Source organism: Lagenorhynchus albirostris, chromosome 6 (genome assembly GCF_949774975.1).
Source record: "Lagenorhynchus albirostris chromosome 6, mLagAlb1.1, whole genome shotgun sequence".
NCBI classification, from domain to species: domain Eukaryota; kingdom Metazoa; phylum Chordata; class Mammalia; order Artiodactyla; family Delphinidae; genus Lagenorhynchus; species Lagenorhynchus albirostris.
The window spans coordinates 103,508,290-103,535,833 of record NC_083100.1 but is presented as its reverse complement, the minus strand read 5'-3'; the positions used below and the strand labels follow the sequence as shown (position 1 = coordinate 103,535,833).

Below are 27,544 nucleotides of genomic sequence, written 5' to 3'. Positions count from 1 at the left end.
AAACCATTTCCACTAAGATCAGGAAGAAGACAAGGTTGCCCACTCTCACCACTCTTATTCAACATAGTTTTGGAAGTTTTAGCCACAGCAATCAGAGAAGAAAAAGAAATAAAAGGAATCCAAATCGGAAAAGAAGTAAAGCTGTCCGTGTTTGCAGATGACATGACACTATACACAGAGAATCCTAAAGATGCTACCAGAAAACTACTAGAGCTAATCAATGAATTTGGTAAAGTAGCAGGATACAAAATTAATGCACAGGAATCTCTTGCATTCCTATACGCTAATGATGAAAAATCTGAAAGTGAAAGTAAGAAAACACTCCCATTTACCACTGCAACAAAAAGAATAAAATATCTAAGAATAAACCTACCTAAGGAGATAAAAGACCTATACACAGAAAACTATAAGACACTGATGAAAGAAATTAAAGATGATACAAATAGATGGAGAGATACTATGTTCTTGGATTGGAAGAATCAACATTGTGAAAATGACTATACTACCCTAAGCAATCTACAGATTCAGTACAATCCCTATCAAACTACCACTGGCATTTTTCACAGAACTAGAACAAAAAATTTCACAATTTGTATGTAAACACACAAGAGCCTGAATAGCCAAAGCAATCTTGAGAAAGAAAAACAGAGCTGGAGGAATCAGGCTCCCTGACTTCAGACTATACTACAAAGCAACAGTAATAAAGACAGTATGGTACTGGCAAAAAAAACCAGAAATATAGATCAATGAAACAGGATACAGAGCCCAGAGATAAACCCACATATATATGGTCACCTTATCTTTGATAGTGGAGGCAAGAATATACAGTGGAGAAAAGACAGCCTCTTCAATAAGTGGTGCTGGGAAAACGGGACAGCTACATGTAAAAGACTGAAATTAGAACACTCCCTAACACCATACACCAAAATAAACTCAAAATGGATTAAAGACCTAAATGTAAGGCCAGACACTATCAAACTCTTAGAGGAAAACATAGGCAGAACACTCTATGACATACATCACAGCAAGATCCTTTTTGACCCACCTCCTAGAGAAATGCAAATAAAAACAAAAATAAACAAATGGGACCTAATGAAACTTAAAAGCTTTGCATAGCAAAGGAAACCATAAGCAAGACGAAAAGACAACCCTGAGAATGGGAGAAAATATTTGCAAATGAAGCAACTGACAACGGATTAATCTCCAAAATTTACAAGCAGCTCATGCAGCTCAATATCAAAAAAACAAACAACCCAATCCAAAAATGGGCAGAAGACCTAAATAGACATTTCTCCAAAGAAGATACACAGATTTCCAACAAACACATGAAAGGATGCTCAACATCGTTAATCATTAGAGAAATACAGGTCAAAACTACAATGAGATATCATCTCACACTGGTCAGAATGGCCATCATCAAAAAATCTACAAATAATAAATGCTGGAGAGGGTGTGGAGAAAAGGGAACCCTCTTGCACGTTGGTGGAAATGTAAATTGATACAGCCACTATGAAGAACAGTATGGAGGTTCCTTAAAACACTAAAAATAGAACTACCATATGACCCAGCAATCCCACTACTGCGCATATACCCGAGAAAACCGTAATTCAAAAAGATACATGTACCACAACGTTCATTGCAACACTGTATTTCCAATAGCCAGGACATGGAAACAACCTAAGTGTCCATCGAGAGATGAATGGATAAAGAAGATGTGGCACATATATACAATGGAATATTACTCAGCCATAGAAAGGAACAAAACTGAGTTATTTGTAGTGAGGTGGATGGACCTAGAGACTGTCATACAGAGTGAAGGAAGTCAGAAAGAGAAAAACAAACACCGTATGCTAACACATATATATGGAATCTAAAAAAAAAAAAATGGCCATGAAGAACCTAGGGGCAAGACGGGAATAACGATGCAGACCTACTAGAGAATGGACTTGAGGACACGGAGAGGGGGAAGGGTAAGCTGGGACAAAGTGAGAGAGTGGTAGTGTATATATGGACATATATACACTACCAAATGTAGAATGGATAGCTAGTGGGAAGCAGTCGCATAGCACAGGGAGATCAGCTCGGTGCTTTGTGACCAGCTAGAAGGGTGGGATAGGGAGGGTGGGAGGGAGGGAGACGCAAGAGGGAAGAGTTATGGGGATATATGTATATGTATAACTGATTCACTTTGTTATTAAGCAGAAACTAACACACCACTGTAAAGTAATTATATTCCAATAAAGGTGTTAAAAGAAAAAAAAAGATGTGGTATATATATATATATATACACAATGGAATATTACTCAGCCGTAAAAAGAATGAAATTCTGCCATTTGCGGCAACATAGATTGACCTAGAGATTGTCATACTAAGTAAAGTCAGACAGAGAAAGATAAATACCATATAAAATCATATGGAATATAAAAAAATAATACAAATGAACTTATTTACAAAACAGGAACAGAGTCACAGACATAGAAAACAGTCTTATGGTTACCAAAGGGGAAGAGAGTAGCAAGGAATAAATCAAGAGTCTGGGATTAACAGATACACACTACTTTATATAAAATAGATGAACAACAAGGTCCTACTGTATAGCACAGGGAACCATATTCAATATCTTATAATAACCTATAATGGAAAAGAATCTGAAAAAGAATATGTGTGTGTATATATATATATGTATTTATGCATAACTGAATCACTTTGCTGCACATCTGAAACTAACACAACATTGTAAATCAACTATGCGTCAATAAAAAGTAAAGTAAATAAAAAAAGAAACATGGTGAAAAAGAGGAACAAGAGATCCCCTCCCCCTTTTCATCACCCCAGGGATGAGAAGATGCAGAGAAATTGGTGAGGAAGTGAAATATGAGGATCAGTGATAAAGGTACCAGCACGGAAGTCTGGAAGCACAATGTCTCAGGGTCCTCAAGTCACCTGTGTGACTCGATAAAAGCATGTCCACTCACAGATGGTCCTGCAGCCTGGGGCGGGGGGCGGGTGTGTGCGATGCATACAGCATAATGTGGGGTGTGTGTGTGTGTGTCTGTCTGCCCGCTTGTCTGCGGTCAGTGAAGGAGAATATAAGAGTGCTGGGGTGACGGCAGAGGAGGAAGAACAAAGAGTTCTCTTCTAGCTCTTTGAAAAACTTCACACTAGGTAAATGTGGGATAAAGAAATTCATATTTTTTTAACAGACCAAACTTTAATCTGTTCATTAAATATTTACTCCTAGAGTGCACCTGACTAGATATACTTTTGAAAAATCCCTTTTTGGGAATTGTGAGCTGAGCTCGTTGAAGAGCTACGTAAGATTATCAGATGAGTCTCTTTTTATATTTTTCCCCCGAAATGTATTGCCAGTGAATTTACCAAATTTACGTCTGTCTGGCAACAAGAGGTTGCAGTATTATATAATTATTATACAATTATTATAATTATAATATTATTATTATAGTCAATAGATACTTATTAAATCTATTATAATAATTACTTGATAATGAGCATGGTTTAGAGTCTTTCTGATGATCCATGAAGCGCTTTCTTTCGCCTTTGCCATGAGGCCCTTGGGATCAGATTTTCAACACTGAGCACTGGGAAAGACCAGAAATGGGGTCTGCACTCAAGAATTTACATTCATCTCAGAAATATGCAGACTCTGCTTTGGGGGGAGAAAATCCTGTTTGTTTTATTTGTCTCTCTCATAAAACTAGACTGCAGGGAGAATTCTGGCTCCTTGGGTTTCTGAGGAATGCATTTTATCATGTGGACTTAGAAGCTTCTTCACATCACACTCTGTTTGCCTGTGGTCGCTTCTCATTTCAAGCTGGAATTACTTAGAGTTCTTTCCCCCAAGTTACTACACTACATGGGAGGCAGTCTCCTCTAAATGAATTCACGGTCATCTTGGTATTTTACGAGTATTTTATGAGATTACCAAAACCAATTTGACTTTGGCCCTAGGCACATAAAAAGCAAAAACCAATAACGATGTCACGGGAAAAGGTGCTTTTCCTGTTTCTAAGAAAGCTCCCGTGGATATGACTACCAATGAGACAAAAGTAAAGGAAAAGACTGCCTTGAGAAAAGAGATCCAAAATTTCCAAACAGGTCATGTTCCTTGCTGTGATTTTGAAAGCATTTCCTTTTTTCTTTGCTATGTTGAGGTATGGTCTGTTCAAAGCAAACAACAGATGCATTTTACAAGCTGTATCTTCTTTAAAAGCACAGCAGAAACTTACTTCCTAGAAGAGCTCCACACCCCTATATTAGTTGAATACTTAGCAACATTGAACACTGAAGAGGTCGAGCCCACCCTGGGTGACTAACTAATGGGTTCCAGTTAGAAAAGCAGGAATGCGATTGAGCATGACGCTGAGGACGCTTATATTTAGAAAGTTAAATTCACAAATAAAAGCAAAGATATTTTAGATGGTTCTGAAATAAGACGAATTACCCAAACCAATACGGTAGAGTTTTTACACCCAGGATGATTTGTAATCTCTCCTCCCATGTTCAAATCTTAAAATCCCTGAACCATCAGAGTACTTGGTCACACTGCTTTGGTTATAAAGTAAGACTGTATATTTCCCACTCCCAAGGTAGAGAGGCCCTAGGGTTGGGGCTGATTTGAATGCTAATGAAGTAGGTCACCCTCAAAAGGCTGTCATCAGATATCAGAGTAAGTGGATTTCTTATAACACTTCATGGATTTAGGGTGACTGTATTACTGACTCAGCATATAAAGGCAGTACCTATATAACAAGGGCATTTTTCTGGAACCACTATTTTTTTTCCCCCAAGGCCGTGTAACATTTTCTCCTGGCAAACTGTTAGAGTTTATAGAATGCTGTGGTTCTGTAACTGGGACTGTTCATCAATCAAACTGCTTTTTGAAGCAGAGCTTATAATTTTTATTCACGACACTTAGGTAAGTTACTGAGAAGAGTTACATCTAGGACAACTCAGATACCCACTATGAAAAAAGAACCAAGATTTGGGGTTTTGTTTTCCAATTATACTCAGGACATGCCAGGCTTCATCATACTTTGCAGAGTGAGGATTAAAATGCCTAACTGGCTGTAACTAAGCAAACTGAGGCCTTTTGATTAATCAAGCCAACCAGCTTTTAGTTTCCGACATCAAAATTTATACCCTCCATGAAAAAAAACACAAGGCCATGGCTACATAACATTAAAGCAGCACACAATTAACAGCACTTCGTTCTAATTATCTCTGGGCACAATTAATGTCGGCCCAATGGTTCATTTTTCTTCTTTGAGAGCTCTTAGAATATTTATGGAGATTAGGCCTTGACGCATCGGCCTTCTCTAAGATCTGGGGTTTTCTTACAAGCTCCCCCACAAATCTGAGCAGGGCAAAGGAGCATATTCATGCAGATTAATTCTTGACATATTGGCTTTTTCTAACACCTGAGGCGTTTATAACAAGCTTCCACTCACAGGTCCCCGAACACTGTAGCCTGCTGCCCGACACTGAGGATTTTTTCTTTCCCTTCAGCAGTTAGTCATAACTGGTAAAAGGTTATGTCTTGATTGAACAAGCTTCCAGGAGTTGGAAGGCCAAAAGGGCTGCTCTAAAACAGCGATGCAGATGCTACCGAAAACCCAAGGTAAGAGGACAGCCCAGATGCCTATTATTGGGAAACTTAAATTGCAGACCAGTGCCGTTTCCTCACATCAGTAGTGAAGAGACAGCAGCAAGACAACGCGCGCTGATCAAAGGCTTTGGTGATCGGTACAACTTTAATTTCTGGAAGGCACATATTTTTTTCTACACTCCAAAGGAGTCGGTCATAAAGTCATAAAGTCATAAATATTCTCTTCTTGGCCCAAGCCTGTTTGCAGCCTCACTCGGAGTGTTTGTTTGGCTGTATTATTTTATGCTCTAAAGATGGGCTGAGCCACGTGAGGAGCTGTAGCTCCAGGGCACTGGGGAAATTCAAGGGGCTGTTAGTTAAGACTATCTCTAAACAGGTTTGATTAGACATTCCATGAATTTAAAAAATAAACACTTAGCTCTTAATACACATGTGTTGGATAGATGGGTATCTCCACATACTGGCAACGCCAGGACAGGCCCAGCCTTTCAATCTGATTTCTGGAAGAATGTACCCTGGGCTCTGGGCAGGCCTGTGTCCTAATGGCTGCTTGATGCTGTTTCAGGCTTTGCTGCTTTTATCCAGGCAACTCCCTCTGCCTTTCCTCAAACTGTTTGCCTAGAAAATGTTCACAATGCCTCAAAAACTCCGTTTAAATGGCACATTATCTGCTGGCCTTCTCCCCAAAGAATCCAGTTAGGTACTTCTATCTCAGTGTTCCATTGACACTTGGACATAATTTTTTTAATTTTTAAAAATGTTAATGTTTATTATTTTTATTAATCAAATGAGTATATTTTTGTCTTCCTTCCAACAATGTGTCTCAAGGGCAGAGAAAATGTTCCGTGCATCTTTGTAACTCCAGCATCCAGTAGCAGCCCAGGCCTAGAGATGTCCAAGTAGGGAGAGAAGGAGTGGGGAAGAGACAGACAGAGACAGAGAGAGGCAGAGAGGGAGAGAGAGACAGAAACAGAGAGACAGAGAGAGGGAACGAGAAAAAAGAGAAGACACCAGAGAAGAAAAAGACAGTATCTAAGTAGCAACCTATCTTTCTCAGTGGTATTTAAGCAATTCTGACATTAAAATAATTAAAACCCAAGAACTTTGCCAAATCGTGGAAATGATGTCAGTTGTGGTGTTCCACCCTCCAATGTCCAATATGGAAGCACGTGCCAATGACATCCTCCTCTGGAAGCTAGGAGCTTGGACGGAACTACCGGGAGAGAGAAACAACCTTTCAGTGTTTTTGTTGATGCAGTGGGAGCCAAGCCCGGAAGCTTCTGGTTGCCATCTTCGCCAGCACATGGAGAGGGCCTGCCCAAGAATGAAGCCAACTTACAGCACAGCAAGGCTGGGAGAAGGGAAAAGCTCCCTGACATGGTCTGGCCCCCTGCACTCATCCACGCCTTCATCCACGGTTACACCTTGGTTACTAGTTACAGTCTTTCTGTTGTTAAGTCAGTCTGAGTAGGGACTCTATGACTTACAGTTGGAAGAGTGATCACAAACAGAGTACCTTGAAAGAATAGCAGGATTGCCCGCGTTGTCGTTTTCCCAAGAAATTAGATCTCCAAAACTGTTTCAGTGACCCACGGACCCTCCTATCACTGTATCCTATGCTGAGCAACATGGTGGCCCCATGGAGGGTGGGTTGGGTGCTTCTCCCTGGCTGTGTTGCCCCATCACAGCCATTTCTGGGATTCTTAATTTTGGAGAGCCACTGCTTCACTTAAATGGACGTGAAGAAATCTATCTGCATAGCTGTATAACGTTTTCAGAAGAATAGTCATGCTGTAAATATTCTATTAAAATATGTGTGTATAAAGGCTTACATACCAGGACACTCATCACCACATTATAATACTGAAAAAGTATCAACAACCTAAGTAGCCAACAGAGAGTGATTAAGTAAATGATATGTAGCGTCCGTTTGATAAATTTCTACATGGCCATCAAATCATATTTTAAGGATCACTGAATAATATGGGGAATATTTTTGATACATTACACAAAAGAGCAAGCTACTATCTGTATAAAGCGACATTATGATTTCCTAATATGATTAAGTAGAGCAGAAAAAAAAGACTGAAAATATATGCACTAAAATGTTATTAGCAGATATTTCTCATTGGTGTAATTACAATTTATCCATTTCCTTATATTTTCCTAATTTTCTATAATGTGTCTATTGACTACCTTTATAATCAGAAATTTACTAGTACAAAGTTACATACTGGCATAGGAAGGGATTTTTTTTTTTTAAACTTCAAGCCCGTTTACCAAAGAGGAGTTTTTGTCTCTAATCCTAACTTAGTGATTGTTGCTAAGTGACCCACAGTTGGAGACAAATTAATCAGGAGAAAGAGATACACCGGGTACCTTAAGACAGGGATGTCTGGAGCTATGTGTCAACAAGCTGTCATAGAATCTAAAGATTAGAAGGAAACAGGGATTTCTACTCAGACAACCACCGGCATGCTGCTTTATAACCTTTAAAATTTCTTTTTATATTGTCTGAGGATAGGAGAGGATAACACTGAGAGGAAGAGGAAGGTAAGAACTTGAAGCCAATCAGGAGTGCTATGCAACAGACTGTTTCTCTTATCAGCAAAGAGTCAAGGCCAAACCTGGGCATTTCAAACCCACAGCCATGGCACGGGAGCCATCAAAGGGCAGGCTAGAAGTCACTTCTGAGCACTTTTGATTATAAACTTTCCTCAGGCTCAAAAGTTCTCTGGCATTGGGCACACGTGGGAAGGGCTTCTGCAGCTAGGTTTGAAGATTCAGGGAAAGTTCTACTCATGACTGGGGGCGCAAAGACAGGTTAGATTAAAAAGTGGTTGAGACCAATGAAATTGTATTGGGTTTGGTACTGAACTGGACCTAAGGTGTTTGAAGAGTTTTCAATATCACTCTAAGAGCTGTATCGGTGGTTCTCAAATCTGTCTGTGCATCTGAATCACCCTCGGCGTTCTGTCAAAGCACAGATGTTTAGTTCCCATCTTAGACTTAAAAGACTTGGAATTTCCTGAGTTGTCTCGTAGGCACCTGACTTCAGGAGCTCTGTTTCTGCATAGGTTTCATCTCTCTTGTCTACTTGCAGATTTCACTGTTACATTTATACTTCTCGCTCCTGCATGGTGGATTTCACCCTTTCCACTGGATGGTTCCCACGGATGCACCAGCATGCCCTAATGTCACCTGTCTTTTTCCAAGAGCTCCTCTTGTATGATGTCTCTCTTCGGCTATGACTCTCCCCCATGTTGGCTGCACTTCACAGGAAAACTTAGAAGAGCTGTCTGTCTCCATGGTGTCTCCATGTCCTTACCTTCCTACCCACTCAATCAGAAACTGTTGTTGTCAAGCTTTTAGCTAACCCATCCCTCACCAGAGCTAGCGAGGATTTCTGTTTCCTCTTGCTATTATTTCCTCAGCATTCAACAAGGCTGCCCTTGGAACACTTTCTTCTTTAGGCTTCCATGACCCCTCATCTTTCTAATTTTCCTCCTAACACACTAGCTGCTGCTTCCCAGTCTCACTTGCGAGCTCCTCTTCCTCTGCTGGACCTCCAAGAAAGGGGCGCCCCAGGGCTCTGTCTTCTGCCTCCTTAAGGTCCACCTTTACACGTACTTCTGATATGACCTTATTAAATCCTACAACATAGAATGTCATCTACATGCTGATGACTCTCAAAGCCGTATCTCTAGCCCTGACCTTGGCTTTGGATATCCAACTGCCTATCGAACACGATCACTTGAATGTTTAATAAGCATCTCAACTCAACGTGGACACAACAGACTGGTGATTCTACATTCCTTCCCCCAAGTCACCTCTCCTCCTAGCGTTGCATCTCTCAGAAATTTGGAACAACCCTATATTCAGCTGCTAAGGTCAAAAACCTAAAAGTCACCCTTATTTCTCATTTTCTCTTAGAGTCCACATCCAATCCTTCAGTAATTCCAATAGGTTTTACTTCTAAAATATGTTCTTCCTTGACCATTTCTTGCCAGCATAGCGTAGTGAAACCATACAACTGGAAGTCAAATTCTGACTCTCACACTTAACATGACCTTAGCCAAGTTACCCAACTTGTCTGGGGCTTAGTTTCCTCATCTGTAAAATGGGGATGATAATAATCCTACCTGCCTCACTCCACAGGGTTGTTATGAAGATTAAAATAGTGTGTGTGTTTGTACATGTGTATATATGTGTTTATGTGTGAATGTCATCATTGTTATTCCCCATTAGTTCAATGATATTATATAGTTTTATTATTTTTATGCCCTGGTAGTCCTATGTGCCTACCCTAGATAGGTCTAATGGCATGTTTTGTCAGGAATCTGAAACAACCTCCTACCTGGTTTTCCTGTCTCTACCTCTGTCCCACTATTAGCCCTCAAACTAGCAAGAATTGTCTTTCTAAAGCACAAGTCAGACCACGCTACTTCCCTAGTTAAAAATCTTTACTGGCTTCCCTTTACATGTATCATTATGTTCAAAGTCTTTACTGTGACTGTGACCTAGAAGGCTTTACAGGGTCTAGCCTCTGTCTACCTCTCTGAACTCAATTTCCTTCCAGTTTTCAAATCTTAGACCTCATTTCCCCAGGACAAAGTTCTGACTTCTGTTTCTCTAAATGACCAAGCTTTCTACCATCTCTGGGCTTTCACACTTGCAGTTTCTTCTTGTTCTTCTTGCAGATCCTCACACAGCTGTCTCCTTTTTTTTTTCCCTTTTTTTTTTTTTAATGCTTGAGTATTTATTTTCTAAAATTAGTAAAACTGCCTCTTTTTAAAGTAGGAGTTGGGTATGGGGAATTGCCTATGAAATGACAGAAAACATTATTACAAATGGCATACCAGCCTTAAAGAGCTGAGGTTTCCTTTTTGAGGCATTAGATAAACTTGAATAAACATACACAGTAAAGGAATGAGCTGGACTGTGTGGGATAATTCTTAAGAAATTAGGGGTCAGCACTCCTTTTTTTAAAAAATAAATTAATTTATTTATTTTTGGCTGTGTTAGGTTTTCGTTGCTGCGTGCGGCTTTCTCTAGCTGCAGCGAGCAGGGGCTGCTCTTCATTGCTGTGCGCAGGCTTCTCATTGCGGTGGCTTCTCTTGTTGTGGACCACCGGCTCGAGGCGTGCGGGCTTCAGTAGTTGTAGCATGAAGGTTCAGTAGTTGTGGCTCACAGGCTGTAGAGCGCAGGCTCTGTAGTTGTGGCACAAGGGCTTAGCTGCTCCGCGGCATGTGGGATCTTCCTGAACCAGGGCTCGAACCCGTGTCCCCTGCATTGGCAGGTGGATTCTTAACCACTACGCTACCAGAGAAGTTCCATGTCTCCTTTTTATTATTTGTATCACCTCCACATGGCCTAATTTGAGAAGCCATTGTAGGTAAGTACCTCTCCTGTTTCCACCCCCAGGCTCTCTACTACTGTTATCACCTCATTTTTTTCTTATTCAGAGGGTCTTATTTGTCTATTCATTTCTTTTTTGCTTATTTATTATTTTATTTAAGTATGTACATCTGTCTCATTCTCTGGGGTTGAGGACCATAAAAACTGATCAAATCCCAGTGTCTAGAACAGCATTTGGTCCATAGAAGGCATTCAATAGATATCTATGGACTACAAATTCAACATATAATTGCGATGCACAGCCAGATTTGAGAAATACTATTTTAAACTACTTCATTTTATTTATTTATTTAGAAAGTACCTGGCGGCTCAGAACGCCCAGGTGGTCTCAGGCCAGTACTCCTCCTGGCTAGAGTCTGGGAATCAGAGATGTGATGGGAGCTGTGAGTGAGCAAAGGGATGTCCAGCTTGATTTCTAGTCAGGTGTGAAGTTGGTTAATGCAGCGGTCCCCAACCTTTTTGGCACCGGGGACCAGTTTCATGGAAGACAATTCTTCCACGGACGGGGGCTGGGCCGGGGTGGGGAATGGTTCAGGTGGTACTGTGAGTGATGCAGAGCGGCAGATGAAGCTCGCCTGCCGCTCACCTCCTGCTGTGCGGCCCAGTTCCTAACAGGCCACGGACTGATGCCTGTCCTTGGCCCGGGGGTTGGGGACCCCTGGCTTAATGCATGGAGAGAAAGGCCTGGTTGGTGTGTGGGGAGGGGGTCTAGAGACAAGCGATCATGTATTTCAAGGAGCATGCCAAGAGCAAACCTGGGGCTTGAGGCCAAAGCCCAGGAGTAGAGAACAGGGAAGGCACAAAGTCCAATCAATGGACTGTGGAGGTCAAGTCTGGGAAGATCCTTTAAGTCAATGGTCTGGGATGGGGTGGGAAAAAAGGAGTGGTCTGTGACATAAGGGCCTGTGACATGGTGGCGCTGTGCCGTCGAAAATGGTGAGCTCTATTTTGAGAAAGCAGTCTCTGAGACAGCAGCCAGGGAAGTCTAAACTTTTCTAAAAACAGAATACAATACACCTAGCACTTAAGAGTTACAGAAAACAAGCAGCATCCCGATCGCCCATGTGGTGCTTACGGCACAGACATAAAATATACCAAATGGTTTCTCCACCAGACGTCAGGACCCTAAACAAAAATTATAATTTACACCCAGGGGAAGCAGTTGCTGGATGGTGAGGGTAAGTGTCCTACTCCTTTTCATGAATGACTTACAATTGCTAAAACCAAGGCACTGAGAAAACAACTGCTAAGAGGAGAAAGAAAATGTGTGAAATGCATGTGTATATGAAATTATTATTTTCAACTGCTGGCCCAGGAGGTTTTTTTTTTTGGAAGGTAAATGTCTTATTTAGCAAAATACCTTAATGAGCCAGGGAATGGTGTGGAATGAGACCATGAATGGGGTGTAGGGACCGATAAAGCTCTATGTAGTAAAATGGTAAGAAGCAAGGCTGTGGAGAGGGAGTGAGCGGGAAAGCACCAGCTACGCTCTATGGCAGGAGGCTGGGGATTGAGGAGAAGGGGCTAATGAGGAATGCCCAGCAGCTGAAGGACTTGCAGGCAGAGCCATCTAAAGGCCAAACGCAAAGCCCTTAGCCTTGGGGATATTATGCACGACCACATATCCTTTGTGGGGTGGGATTCTGGGAAGAGTAGGGAAAGTGGATTCTGTTTCACATGAGATTGTTTCTGAAAGGAGAAGAAAGGGGGATTGAAAGTTGAGTGGGGTAGGAACTCAGTCCCAGGAATGACCACAGGAGGGAACGACACTGGGGTGGGATTGGTGGTGGGGATGGGAGCCCTAGACTTTCCTCAGGTTGGGGGATCTGATGCTTCGACAACATATATTTAATTCTCAAAGTCAGGGACTGCTCAGCTATAATCTAAGCTGTTTTTTAAAAAAATTTATTTTATTGAAGATTCAAGATGGTGGAGGAGTAGGTGGATGTGGAGTTCATCTCTCTCTACAGATGTAGCAGGAATACATTGACAGACGCAACAATTCTCACAGAACACTGGCTGAAAACTAGCGGAAGGCCTTGGACAACAGAAAGGACTATAAAGATCCCTGCATAACTCGGTAGAAAGGAAAAAAAGAAGGGAGAAGGAGGAGAGGAAGCAGGATGGGACCCGCACCCTGGTGCAGGGGGAGCTGAAGCAGAGGAGAGATTCATGAGTTCGAGGAAGCCCCCTCTCTGACTGCGAAATTGACCTGGACAGCAGGGAAGCATTTGAGGCTGTCAGAAGACGGTGAAGCGGCCAATCTGTGGCAGACAGGACAGAGGGAGAAATGCACAGATGGTCCGTACCGTGGCCCTACATGCCCCGGACGGGGACGAGCGTTCACAGGTGTGCAAGGGGACGGGGAGCTGGTGCATGGGGATTAGAGAACAGGCCCAGAGCTAGAACTGCTGTTGGCTGTGGGGAGACGGACCAAGGGGACAGGAGGGAGGAAATCCGCAGCAGGGAATGCTACAGAGGAAGACTGGACTGCCATGGAAGCAGGGCATTACTGCTGAGTCACACGCAGGGGGAGGAGCCGCTATTGTAATCTCTCTCTCCCCGCGTGCCCGGCACCTGCCAACGACAATAAAAGAAGCCCCCTCAGGGCTGGCTCTCATGCACCAGCTGCCGAGCAATAAAAAAAGCTCTGTCAGAGGTGGCCCTCACGTGCCGGCTACAGGGCAAAAAAAAAAAAAAAAAAAAAGCCCTTTCAGGGTTGGCCCTCGTGCACCTGCTGCCAGGCATCAGAAAAACCCCAGTCAGGGCTGGCCCTCACGTGCCTTATGCCGAACACCAGAAAAGGCCCTCATTAGGGACATATCTCTTGCGGCCGTGGCTGCTGGCTTCCCTGCGCATTTGGCGCTGCCAGGGCTCCCGGGATCCAAGCAGTCATACCACCTCTGCGCCCTGTCCTCACTGGGGCAGACCCAAGCGCTCCAAGGCAGCCTCAGAACCAGACTCCTGTGGGGGGACCACACGCAGAGGTGGGGATAAAACCAAAGCTGAACCCCAGGGACGGGGTGACTAAGGAAGAAGATCGAAAATCTTTCCATCAGCTGTACAAGCTGCTGATTAAATCCCCACAATCAGCTAGGTAGACGCTGTGTCTGCGGAATATCTGAGTAGACAATGAGTGTTCCCACAAATGAAAACAGTCTAGCTCTGGCAGCTGTGGACTTTGGGGGCAGCACACGCAGGAACTGGCCAGATCAGAGTCTGAGGGGTCACCACAGGGCCCACAGCAGGTCCAGAGACCAGCCCAGAGGCAGAGGAGGGCCTCCTGGGGAGGCGGAGGAGGGCTGTGGCTCACGGCGTGTGCAAGGGCACTTACAGTGTAGACCCCAGGGAAACATAATTATTACTATTAATTTTATTATGTTTTGATTCATTCTGTTGTTGGTTCTATATATATATATATATATATATATATATATATATATTTTGGTTTCTTTCTTTCTTTGTCATTCCAGTTTTTTTGTTTTTTTTTAAGTCTTTTGGGATCTCTGCATTTTATGACATTTTTATTTTTTTTATACATTTCTATTTTTACTTTGCTTTTCTGTTGCTCTGTGTTCTTTTCCCTTATATTTTTCTTCCTATGTTTTTACATATAAATATATATATCTATGTGTATATATCTGCTGGTTTCCATTTCTGCTTTGCCTTTCTGCTGTCCTGTGGTTTTCCCTTTTTATGGTATTTGATTACTCTTACTTTTTAAATCATTTTTATTGGTTGTGCTGCTTCCTTGCTTTATTCTTCAGCTGGCACACCGCTTTTCTTTTGTTCTTAGGTTGTGTGTTTTTGTTAGTTTCAGTCCTAATTGTTTGATTTCACTTTTGAGTTCTACTATTTGTCTAGTCCTTCTTTTACTTTTTCTTTTATTTGGCTCTGTTTTTGTTTCTTTTATGTGTGTGTGTTTCCTTGTTTCTGGTTTTGTTTGTTTGATTTACCATTTCTTCAGGGTTTCGACTTTTTTTCCTTTAATATGCTTTCTTTTTCTGTTTTTTGTAGTTCTGCTTCTACGTTGCTTTGCTGTTGTTCTGTGTTCTTTCCCCTTTTTCTCTTTTTCCTTTTTTATAACATTTCTGGCAGTTTGTTTTGTTTCTTTGCTTCATTCTCCAGTTGGCACTCTGCTTTGGTTTTGTTTTTTGGTTTTGGGTTTTTGTCAACTTTTTTCTTAATTGTTTGATTTTGTTCTTGGGTTCCTTTGTTTCTCTGGTTGTTCTCTTGCTTTCTGTTTTACTTGGTTCTGTTTTTGCTTCTTTTGTGTGAGTGCGTGTCTCCTTGTTTCTGTTTCTGTTTGTTTGATTTTACTTTTTACCGTTTGTCAGGGGTTTTGTTAGCCTTTTTTTTTTTAATCCCCTTTATTGCCGGGACAAGTGACTTGCGGGGTCTTGGTCCCTTGACCACAAGTCGGGCCTGAGGCTCTGGAGTGGGCGCACCAAGTCCAGGATGCTGGACCACTAGAGAATCCCTGGCCCCAGAGAAGATTAATCGCCGAGAGCTCTCATGGAGGCCTCTATCTGAATCCAAGACCTGGCTCCACCCACCTGCCAGCAGCTCCCAGTGCCAGGCGCCTCACACCAAACAACAAACAAGTCAGGAACACAAACCCACCCATCAGCACACAGACTTCCTAATATCATACTAAGCGCACAGACGCCCCAAAACACATCACCTGACGTGGCCCTGCTCATCAGAGGGAAAACACTCAGCTCCACCGACGAGAACGCAGGCACCGGTACCTCCCATCAGGAAGCCTACACAAGACACTGGACCAACCCCACCACTGGGGGCAGAGAACAGAAGCAAAAGGAACTAAAACCCTGCACGCTAGGGAAAGGAGACCTCAAATAGTGTAAATTAGACAAAATGAGAAGACAGAGAAATATCCTACATGCAAAAGAGCAAGATAAAAACCCATAAGACAGAATAAATGAAGAAGAGATAGGCAAACTACCTGAAAAAGAATTCAGAGTAATGATAGTAAGAATGATCCAAAATCTTGGAAATGGAATGGAGAAAAGACAAGAAACGTTTAACAAGAAACTAGAAGAACGAAGAGCAAACAAACAGTAATGAACAACACAATAACTGAAATTAAAAATACTCTAAAAGGAATCAGTAGCAGAATAACTGAGGCAGAAGAACGGATAAGTGAGCTGGAAGATCGAATGGTGGAGATAACTGTTGCAGAGCAGAATAAAGAAAAAAGAATCAAAAGAATGGAGGACAGTATCAGAGACCTCTGGGACAGCATTACGCGCACCAACATTCAAATTATAGGCGTCCCAGAAGAAAAAGAAGAAAAAGAAGAAAAAAAGAAAGGGTCTGAGAAAATATATGAAGGGATTATAGTTGAAAACTTCCCCAACATGGGAAAGGAAATAGTCAATCAAGTCCAGGAAGTGCAGGGAGTCCCATACAGGATAAATCCAAGGAGAAACACTCCGAGACACATATTAATCAAACTAACAAAGAGTAAACACAAAGAAAAAATATTAAAAGTGGCAAGGGAAAAGCAACAAATACCATACAAGGGAATCCCCATAAGGTTAACAGTTGATCTTTCAGCAGAAATTCTACAGGCCAGAAGGGAGTGCAAGATATATTTAAAGTAATGAAAGGGAAAATCCTACAACCAAGATTACTCTGCCCAGCAAGGATCTCATTCATATTCTACGGAGAAATTAAAACCTTTACAGACAAGCAAAAGTTAAGAGAATTCAGCACCACCATATCAGCTTTACAAGAAATGCTAAAGGAACTTCTCTAGGCAGGAAACACAAGAGAAGGAAAGGACTTACCAAAACAAATGCAAAACAATTAGGAAAATGGTAATAGGAACATACATATCAATAATTACCTTAAATGTAAATGGATGAAGTGTCCCAAGCAAAATACACAGACTGGCTGAATGGATACAAAACCAAGACCCATATATATGCTGCCTAAAAGAGACCCACTTCAGACCGAGTGACACATACAGACTGAAAGTGAGGGGATGGAAAAAGATATTCCATGCAAATGGAAATCAAAAGAAAGCTGGAGTAGCAATACTCAGACAAAATAGACTTAGAAATAAAGACTATGACAAGAGAGAAGGATATATAATGATCAAGGGATCAATCCAAGAAGAAGATATAACAATAGTAAATATCTATGAACCCAACAGAGGAGCACCTCAATACATAAGGAAAAGCACCTCAATACATAAGGAAGATGCTAACAGCCATAAAAGGGGAAATCGACAGTAACACAATCATAGTAAGGGACTTTAACACTGCCCTTTCACCAACAGACAGATCATCCAAACAGAAAATAAATAAGGAAACACAAGCTTTAAATGACACATTAGACTAGATGGACTTAATTGATATTTATGGGACATTCCATCCAAAAACAACAGAATACACTTTCTTTTCAAGTGCACACGGAACATTCTCCAGGATAGATCATATCTTGGGTGAAAAATCAAGCCTTGGTAAATTTAAGAAAACTGAAATCGTATCAAGTATCTTTTCCAACCACAACACTATGAGACTAGATATCAGTTACAGGAAAAGAAAACTGTAAAAAATACAAACACATGGAAGCTAAACAATACGCTATTAAACAACCAAGAGATCACTGAAAAAATCAAAGAGGAAATCAAAAAATACCTAGAAACAAGTGACAATGAAAATACAATGACCCAAAACCTATAACCTATAGGATGTAGCAAAAGCAGTTCTAAGAGGGAAGTTTATAGCAATACAATCCTACCTCAAGAAATAAGAAACATCTCAAATAAATAACCTAACCTTACACCTAATGCAATTAGAGAAAGAAGGACAAAAAGAAAAAAGCTCAAAGTTAGAAGAAGGAAAGAAATCATAAAGACGAGATGAGAAATTAATGAAAAAGAAGTGAAGGAAAAAATAGCAAAGATCAATAAACTAAAAGCTGGTTCTTTGAGAAGATAAACAAAATTGACAAACCATTAGCCAGACTCATCAGGAAAAAAAGGGAGAAGACTCAGATCAACAGAATTAGAAATGAAAAAGGAGAAGTAACAACTTACACCACAGAAACAGAAAGGATCACGAGAGACTACTACAAACAACTATATGCCAATAAAACGGAAAACTTGGAAGAACTGGACAAATTCTTAGAAAAGTACAACCTTCCAAGGCTGAACCAGGAAGAAATAGAAACAAGAAGAGATGAATCACAAGCACTGAAATTCAAACTGTGATTAAAAATCTTCCAACAAACAAAAGCCCAGGGACTGATGGCTTCACAGGCGAACTCTGTCAAATATTTAGAGAAGAGCTAACACCGATCCTTCTCAAACTCTTCCAAAATATAACAGAGGGAGGAACACTCCCAAAATCATTCTACGAGGCCACCATCACCTTGACATGAAAACCAAACAAAGATGTCACACAAAAAAGAAAACTATAGGCCAATATCACTGATGAACATAGATGCAAAAATCCTCAACAAATACTAGCAAAAGAATCCAAGAGCACATTAAAAGGATCATACACCATGATCAAGTGGGGTTTATCCCAAGAATGCAAGGATTCTTCAATATATGCAAATCAGTCAGTGTGATACACCACATTAAAAAACCAAAGGATAAAAACCATGTGATAATCTCAATAGATGCAGAAAAAGCTTTTACCAAACTTCAATACCCATTTATGATAAAAACCCTCCAGAAAGTAGGTGTAGAGGGAACTTACTAATCGTAATAAAAGCATGTATGACAAACCCACAGCCAACATCATTCTCATTGGTGAAAAACTGAAAGCATTTCCTCTAAGATCAGGAACAAGATCTTAGAGAGGCACAATGGTGCCCAGTCTCACCACTATTATTCAACATAATTTTGGAACTTTTAGCCACAGCAATCAGAGAAGAAAAAGAAATTAAAGGAATCCAAATTGGAAAAGAAGAAGTAAAACTGTCACTGTTTGCAGATGACATGATACTACACATAGAAAATCCTAAAGATGCCACCAGAAAACTACTAGACCTAATCAATGAATTTGGTAAAATAGCAAGATACAAAAGTAATGCATAGAAATCTCTTGCATTCCTATACACTAACACTGGAAAATCGGAAAGAGAAATCAAGGAAACACTCCCATTTACCACTGCAACAAAATGAGTAAAATACCTAGGAATAAACCTACCTAAGGAGGCAAAAGACCTGTATGCAGAAAACTTTAAGAAAGTGATGAAAGAAATCAAAGACGATATAAACAGATGGAAAGATATACCATGTTCTTGGATTGGAAGAATTAACATTGTGAAAATGAATACTACCCAAAGCAATCTACAGATTCAATGCAATCCCTACCAAATTAGCAATGGCATTTTTCACAGAACTAAAACAAAAAATTTCCCAATTTGTATGGAAACACAAAAGACCCCGAATAGCCAAAGCAATCTTGAGAAAGAAAAACAGATCTGGAGGAATCAGGCTCCCTGACTTCAGACTATACTACAAAGCAACAGTAATCAAGCAAGTATGGTAATGGCACAAAAACAGAAACACAGATGAATGGAACATGATACAAAGCCCAGAGATAAAGCCATGTGCATAAGGTCACTTATCTTTGACAAAGGAGGCAAGAATATACAGTGGAGAAAAGACAGCCTCTTCAATAAGTAGAGTTGGGAAAACTGGACAGCTACATGTAAAAGAATGAAATTAGAACACTTCCTAACACCATACACAAAAATAAACTCAAAGTGGATTAAACACCTAAATGTAAGGCCAGACACTATCAAATTCTTAGAGGATAACATAGGCAGAACACCCTATGACATAAATCACAGCAAGATCCTTTTTGATGCACCTTCTAGAGTAATGGAAATAAAATAAAAAATAAACAAATGGGACCTAATGAAACTTAAAAGCTTTTGCACAGCAAAGGAAACCATAAAAAAGATGAAAAGACGACCCTTAGAATGGGAGAATATATTTGCAAATGAAGCAACTGACAGAGGATTAATCTCCAAAATATACAAGTAGCTCATGTAGCTCAATATCAAAAAACAAACAACCCAATCCAAAAATGGGCAGAAGACCTAAACAGACATTTCTCCAAAGAAGATATATAGATTGCCAGCAAACACATGAAAGAATGCTCAACATCACTAATCATTAGAGAAATGCAAATCAAAACTACTATGAGGTATCACCTCACACCGGTCAGAATGGCCATCATCAAAAAATCTACAAACAATAAATGCCGGAGAGGGTGTGGAGAAAAGGGAACCCTCCCGCACTGTTGGTGGGAATGTGAATTGATACAGCCACTATGGAGAACAGTATGGAGGTTCCTTAAAAAACTAAAAATAGAACAATCCCACTACTGGGCATATACCTTGAGAAAACCATAATTCAAACAGATGCATATACCACAATGTTCATTGAAGCACTATTTACAATTTTTAGGACATGGAAACAACATAAATGTACATCGACAGATGAATGGATAAAGAAGATGGTGCACATACATACAATGGAATATTACTCAGCCATAAAAGGAACGAAACTGAATTATTGGTAATGAGGTGGATGGACCTAGAGTCTGTCATACAGAGTGAAGTAAGTCAGAAAGAGAAAAACAAATACCACATGCTAACACATATATGGAATCTAAAAAATGGTACTGATGAAGCTAGTGGCAGGGCAGGAATAAAAATGCAGACGTAGAGAACGGACTTGAGCACACAGTGGAGGAAGGGTAAGCTGGGACAAAGTGAGAGAGTGGGATGGACATATATACACTACCAGATGTAAAACCGATAGGTAGTGGGAAGAAGCCGCATGACACAGGGATATGAGCTCCGTGCTTTGTGACCACCCAGAAGGGTGAGATAGGGAGTGTGGGAGGGAGCCTCAAGAGGGAGGGGATATGGGGATATATGTATATGTATAGCTGATTCACTTTGTTGTACAACAGAAACTAACACAACATTGTAAAGCAATTATACTCCAATAAAGATATTAAAAAAATAAAATTTATTTTATTCATGTACAATTGATTTACAGTGTTGTGTTAATTTCTGTACAGCTAAGTGATTCAGTTACACATATATATAAACATACATTCTTTTTCATATTCTTTTCCATTATGGTTTATCACAGGATACTGAATACAGTTCTCTGTGCTATACAGTAGGACCTTGTTGTTTATCCATTCTATATATAATAGTTTGCAACTGCTAATCTCAAACTCCCAATCCATTCCTCCCTAGGCTGGTTTTGAATAACATAGTGATATTCATCAAGAACATAATATTAAAAGTAAATTTGTGTCGCTTCTTTTCCGCACCTTCTTGGGACCTGTTTGTGGAGCAGGAATTCAGGAAATCTGTTTTCCATCACACTGACAACCATCCTTCTCTGCTCCTACCACACCAGGGGCCAAGGGATTAAGGTACACAAATATGGTTGTTTCAAAAATACACTGATGGAAAATAGTTTTGTTTTTCTAAAATCTTGCTGTATGACATTCAAAATTCAAAATAATTTTGAGGCATTATGGTTAATTCACCTGCAATCTTGCAAAAGAGCATTTTGTTAAAGTGTATAAATCTATGTAGGGGGTCTGTGACCAGCTGTGATTACGATCTGTCAAAAGCAGCCCTCTATCTTCTCACAGTAATTGCTAACTTATGCAAAGGATTCTATACAAACACAAATAGTAAATTTAAAAAAATCAAATAAAGTAAAATGAAATTCATATGAAAATCAGATGATGCATGAGTGTGTGTGTATGTGGGGTATGTCTATATGTGATAGATTTCTTTTTATTATCTGTTTAAGTAGACAATAGTGAGATTTGGGAGCAAAGAGAGAGTTCATTTACTATGGAGCAAAGAATTTTACAGAACAAGATATGACACTGTGACTAGAGGACATTACTTTAGAAAATAAAATATGTTTGTAAATTAAAATTGCGGGGCTTCATGGCGTTTAGAGATATCATCTATTGCATCCAAATGATGCTGGAGGCAAGAGTTGTTGCCTGAAGTGTAAAGATCTCTGTGAAAGGAAAAAAAAATGGTGCTTCTCATTTACTCAGTGAGGGTTTAAGAGACATTTGCTGCCAAAGGTGTTTTTAAAATACTTTTAGCTTGATTAAATAAAATGTCCTTCACAGAGTTGTCTCAGTGACAACTAGATGAACTAAAAGCAACGTGCACCGCAATCATCAACAAAACTAACAATTTAAGTTTACGGTTCTAGGGAAATGAATTGTAATAACAACTCCTTCCTACTATTAAATCCAGTTAATTCAACCTCAAGACAAAGCCATGAGTTCTCAATACTCTCAGACAACCACCTCGGTTTCCCTTGAGAAGGCTTTCCCACTTTTCGTGGTGATTATATTAAGAATGATAAAAGTGTGAGAACCTTTGGGGAAACAGGGGTGATTACTGGCCCTTTGCTGAAAAGGAACCATCAGCGGTTCCCTAAATTGACCTCTCTTCTGCCCCATATGTGACATAACGCACTTAAGTCACTCCTGTGTAGAGCAGCTGAAATTTTTCATTCATAGATCTTATATTAACCATTGCATTCAGATAAATGGGGGGAAAATCATGTAAGGAAAGGCAGGAGCCTTGGAGTAGGAGGATAGAAAAGACCATATATGCAGGCACTGCTGCACAAATATTAACTCACTTAACCCTCGATACTTCTCTGGAAGGAAAGTTACTATTATCATCCCCAGTTTTGCATTTGAGGAAACAGACACACAGAGAGCCTAATTAATTTGCCTAAGGTTTCAAAACTAGAAAAGAATAGAACTGAGATTCAAACCCAACTCCAAAGTGCATAATCTTACTTATTTTGCTTCACTGTTGCTGAGGAAATTAAGTAAAAATGGCATGCACCTACAGACAAGGTGGTAGGTTAGGGTTAGGGTCAGGATTGCAGAAACCAACTGCAGAAAACAAGATCTCTTGAGGTCTTATTTCTTCACATTACTGCAGGAAGTTTCAGGATTCTATAGACACTATGGAAGAACTACATTTTTAGATACTGGCTGATGGTCCCTTGTGCCTAGTTTAAGAAAAGGTGGGCTTACCATAGTCCTTGCTTAAAAATGATTACGTCCCAGTTCTATATGCAAACAGAACATTTACTGCAAGTAGGTAAGCCAACTCATGGAAAAAGGCATCTTTGCTAGAACTTTCAGCGTGTGAACTAATAACTGAAATGCTCTTTGAGGACTGCTATAAATATTCAGGAATTAACACTCTAAGTGATGTCAAATGCCACTAAGTAACAGACCAGAGTTTTCAACTGCTTTAGAGGACTACAGTGGTTGAAAACCCTCCTTAAAGCACCCCTTAGCTCAACTTCACCTCTATTTTTATATGTCTTACATGGTGTACTTCTGCACAAGCTTTTTTGTTTTTTGAAGAAATAGCTCTACTGCTTAAAATTATTTTTCTTACAATTGCCCTTACATAGTATTCAATATTTTGTTTATTCATTCACTTATTTGATCATTAGGCATTGGGAAACAAAGCGAAATATCACATAGCCCTTCCTAAGAAAGGAAGATTTATATTTACTCAAAAGTGGGGCCAATACAAGAAGCAGAACACGGTTATTTTTCTGTAAACGTGTAAAAATGGTTCCGTTTCTTACCTCTAGAGCCTTCAATCTTTCTAACAGCAATTTGGTCTTTTCTTTCCCCTCATCTGCACTGCTGCCTTCACTCCTTGAATCCTCATCTACCACCATGTGACGGTCTTCCAAAGCTTCCTTGTGTTTTCTCTCTTCCTCTGACAGTTTTTCCTGAAGCAAGAAAGAATTGTTGTTTTCAATAATCTCCACTGAAAAATAAGCAAGAGTTTAAGGCTGAGAAGTTTGGAACCTCCCTACTCTTTCTGCTTTCTTTCCAGGGCTGAGGTAGAGAAGGTTTTGCTAAATAAATTCTGAGTGGGGCTTATATTAGTAAACACAGTAGATAATTTTAATGAATCTTGGTGGGACAAGTCACTGAGTCACCACCACTGAATGCACATGTCCTCTGCTCTGCTGGAGAAGTGACGGAGCCCACAAAAACGGTAGGTGGAGTCATGTGGTTAATCCATTTTTATATGCAGCATGAAATTCAGCTGTGCTCTAAACTGGGGAAAAATAAGTCAACCTTGATATCTTGACTTGTGAACAGCTTAGCTTCTATAATAAGATCATCAAAGTCACTGGACATGCAACCATTCAATTAAGGGAAAAGAAAATATCACAAAATATTGAAATGATAATGATTTCAGAATTCTAAGCTGAAACCATTTAGCTCCTTTGGCTCACTAATAACATGGCTCTTAAGGGCCCTATAGTCCCCTTTCTAACACTCCAGGATTTGTACTATAGCCTTGAGGCAGACGTAAAATGTTATCTTGTCTTCCCTCCCTGCTTGCTGGAGGTTCCTCACTCAACCTTGTCTCTGGCAGCTCTTTGGAAGTTGAGAAGTATTAATTTGAGCCTCACAATTGGCTCTTGTTTTCAAGGGAAAAAGAAATGTCAAGAGCCTATCACATGAAAATAAAATTTCATCCACTTTTGTACATACATCAAGATACAGTGCCACAGAATCAGGTGACATCATTCCATCACACTTTTGAATTCTAACCACAATGCTGCAGAAATCTTTGTATTACAAACAGCTGGTTGGCAACCATGTGGGCTAAACTGGATTATCAATGGTGAGAGGCTTCTTTATATTTACCATTAAACTAAGATCATTTGCAAATACAGAAGCACGAAAAATATGATTCTTAACCTTTAAGCACTTAAAAAATCTACTGAGAAAAGAATAGCGTAAGTGGGAAAAAAAACCAGGTTTTCAAACTGTGTTCACAAAAGTACTTTGGAAGTCCTGAAATTATTTAACTTATTTTTTGAAAATAAGATATGAAGTAAAAACGTCAACATATATGTACACATATATAAGTATACATGTGTATGTACAGATATATAAAACACTGGAGACTACATAGAAACTTGACCCATGTTAATCTGTACAGACAAACAGGTGTTAATCTGTTTCCTACAGATTTCAAGATAAGTTTCCATTTCTTTATAAGAATGTGCAACTGACTAGGCAGGTGATAGCTCTTTATGATATCAGGCCTGGGCAAGTCCACATACAATGTACAGGCGTGTTCACTTCTGCAGCAGGTGTAAGTTCAGCCCAGATTCAGGCTCAGCAAGTTTAATGTGCAGATCCTCAGGCTGGGACAAATATCCAGGTTATGACTGTATTTTTACAGCTTTGATTCTCTAAGGTTTGTTCACTCAGCAGACTTTCATTTCCATGGTAAGAAACTTGAAATTGGCAGAGTTACCAACACAGTTTTGAAATAAAGAGGTCCTTCTACTTCTCTTTCAAGATTTGGGATCACTGTAATTAAACACTAACTTGGGACTGTAAAGCAAGCTTTTAAAAAATATCACCTAGGGAGGGACCTTCAAGATGGCAGCGGAGTAAGACACGGAGATCACCTTCCTCCCCACAAATATATCAAAATACATCTACAAGTGGAACAACTCCTACAGAACACCTACTGAACGCTGGCATAAGACCTCAGACCTCCCAAAAGGCAAGAAACTCCCCACGTACCTGGGTAGGGCAAAAGAAAAAAGAATAAACAGAGACAAAAGAATACGGACGGGACCTGCACCAGTGGGAGGGAGCTGTGAAGGAGGAAAGGTTTCCACACACTAGGAGCCCCTTCGCAGGCGGAGACTGTGGGTGGCGGGGGAGCTTCGGAGCCGGAGAGCGCAGCCACAGGGGTGCAGAGGGCAGAGCGGAGAGATTCCCGCACAGAGGATCGGTGCCGACCGGCACTCACCAGCCCGAGAGGCTTGTCTGCTCACCGGCCAGGGCAGGCGGGGCTGAGGTTCGGGCTTCGGTAGGAGCTGAGGCTCGGGCTTCGGTCGGAGCGCAGGGACAGGACTGGGGTTGGCTGCGTGAACACAGCCTGAAAGGGGCTAGTGAGGCACGGCTAGCCAGGAGGGAGTCCGGGAAAAAGTCTGGAGCTGCCAAAGAGGCAAAAGACCATTGTTTCGGGGTGTGCGAGGAGAGGGGATTCAGAGCACCGCCTAAATGAGATCCAGAGACAGGCTCGAGTCGCAGATATCAGCACGGACACCACAGACAGGCATGAGACGCTAAGGCTGCTGCTGCCGCCGCCAAGAAGCCTGTGTGCGAGCACAGGTCACTCTCCACACCTCCCCTCCCGGGAGCCTGTGCAGCCCGCCACTGCCAGGGTCCCGTGACCCAGGGACAACTTCCCCGGGAGACCACACGGCACCTCAGGCTGGTGAAACATCACGCCGGCCTCTGCCGCCGCAGCCTCGCCCTGTATCCGCACCCCTCTCTCCCCCCGGCCTGAGTGAGCCAGAACCCCCGAATCAGCGGCTCCTTTAACCCCCTCCTGTCTGGGCGAAGAACAGACGCCCTCAGGCGACCTACATGCAGAGCCAGGGCCAAATCCAAAGCTGAATCCCAGGAGCTGTGCGAACAAAGAAGAGAAAGGGAAATCTCTCCCAGCAGCCTCAGGAGCAGCGGATTAAAGCTCCACAATCAACTTGATGTACCTGCATCTGTGGAATACCTGAATAGACAACGAATCATCCCAAAATTGAGGCAGTGGACTTTAGGAGCAACTATAGACTTGGGGTTTGCTTTCTGCATTTAATTTGTTTCTGGTTTTATGTTTATCTTAGTTTAGTATTTAAAGCTTATTATCATTGGTAGATTTGTTTATCGATTTGGTTGCTCCATTCCTTTTTTTAAATATATATATTTTTCCTTTTTCTCTTTTCCTGAGTGTGTATGTGTATGCTTCTTTCTGTGATGCTGTCTGTATAGCTTTGCTTTTACAATTTGTCCTAGGCTTCTGTCTGTCCATTTTTTCTTTGTTTGTTTGTTTTTGTATAGTTTTTAGTGCTTGTTATTATTGCTGGATTTGTTTTTAGGTCTGGCTGCTCTCTTCTTTCTTTTTCTTATTAACTTTTTAAATTTTTAAAAATATATTTTTAAATTTTTTATTTTAATAACTATTTTCTGTTCCTTCTTCCTCCCTCCCACCTTCCCTCCCTCCCTCCAACCCTCCATCTCTCTCTCTCTCCCTCTCTCTCTCTCTCTCTCTCTCTCTCTTTCTTTCTTTCTCCCTCTTCTTCTGAACCATGTGGCTGACAGGGTCGTGGTGCGCCAGCCGGGTGTCAGGTCTGTGCCTCTGAGGTGGGGGAACCGAGTTCAGGACATTGGTCCACCAGAGACCTCCCGGCTCCAAGTAATATCAAATGCCAAAAGCTCTCCCAGAGATCTCCATCTCAATGCTGAGACCCAGCTCCACTCAATGATCAGCAAGCTACAGTGCTAGACACCCTATGCCAAACAACTAGCAAAACAGGAACACAACCCCACCCATTAGCACAGAGGCTGCCTAAAATCATAATAAGGT

At 40.9% G+C, this 27,544-nt stretch overlaps 1 protein-coding gene across 1 annotated transcript in view; it reads right to left on the bottom strand.

The window, feature by feature from the left end:
* NCKAP5 (NCK associated protein 5) overlaps positions 1–27,544 on the bottom strand; it is a 1,037,966-nt gene that overhangs the window by 269,642 nt on the left and 740,780 nt on the right. The window contains exon 7 of the mRNA XM_060151527.1: positions 23,718–23,867. Coding sequence (XP_060007510.1) covers positions 23,718–23,867 — 150 coding nt within the window. The remainder of the gene's footprint in view (positions 1–23,717; positions 23,868–27,544) is intronic.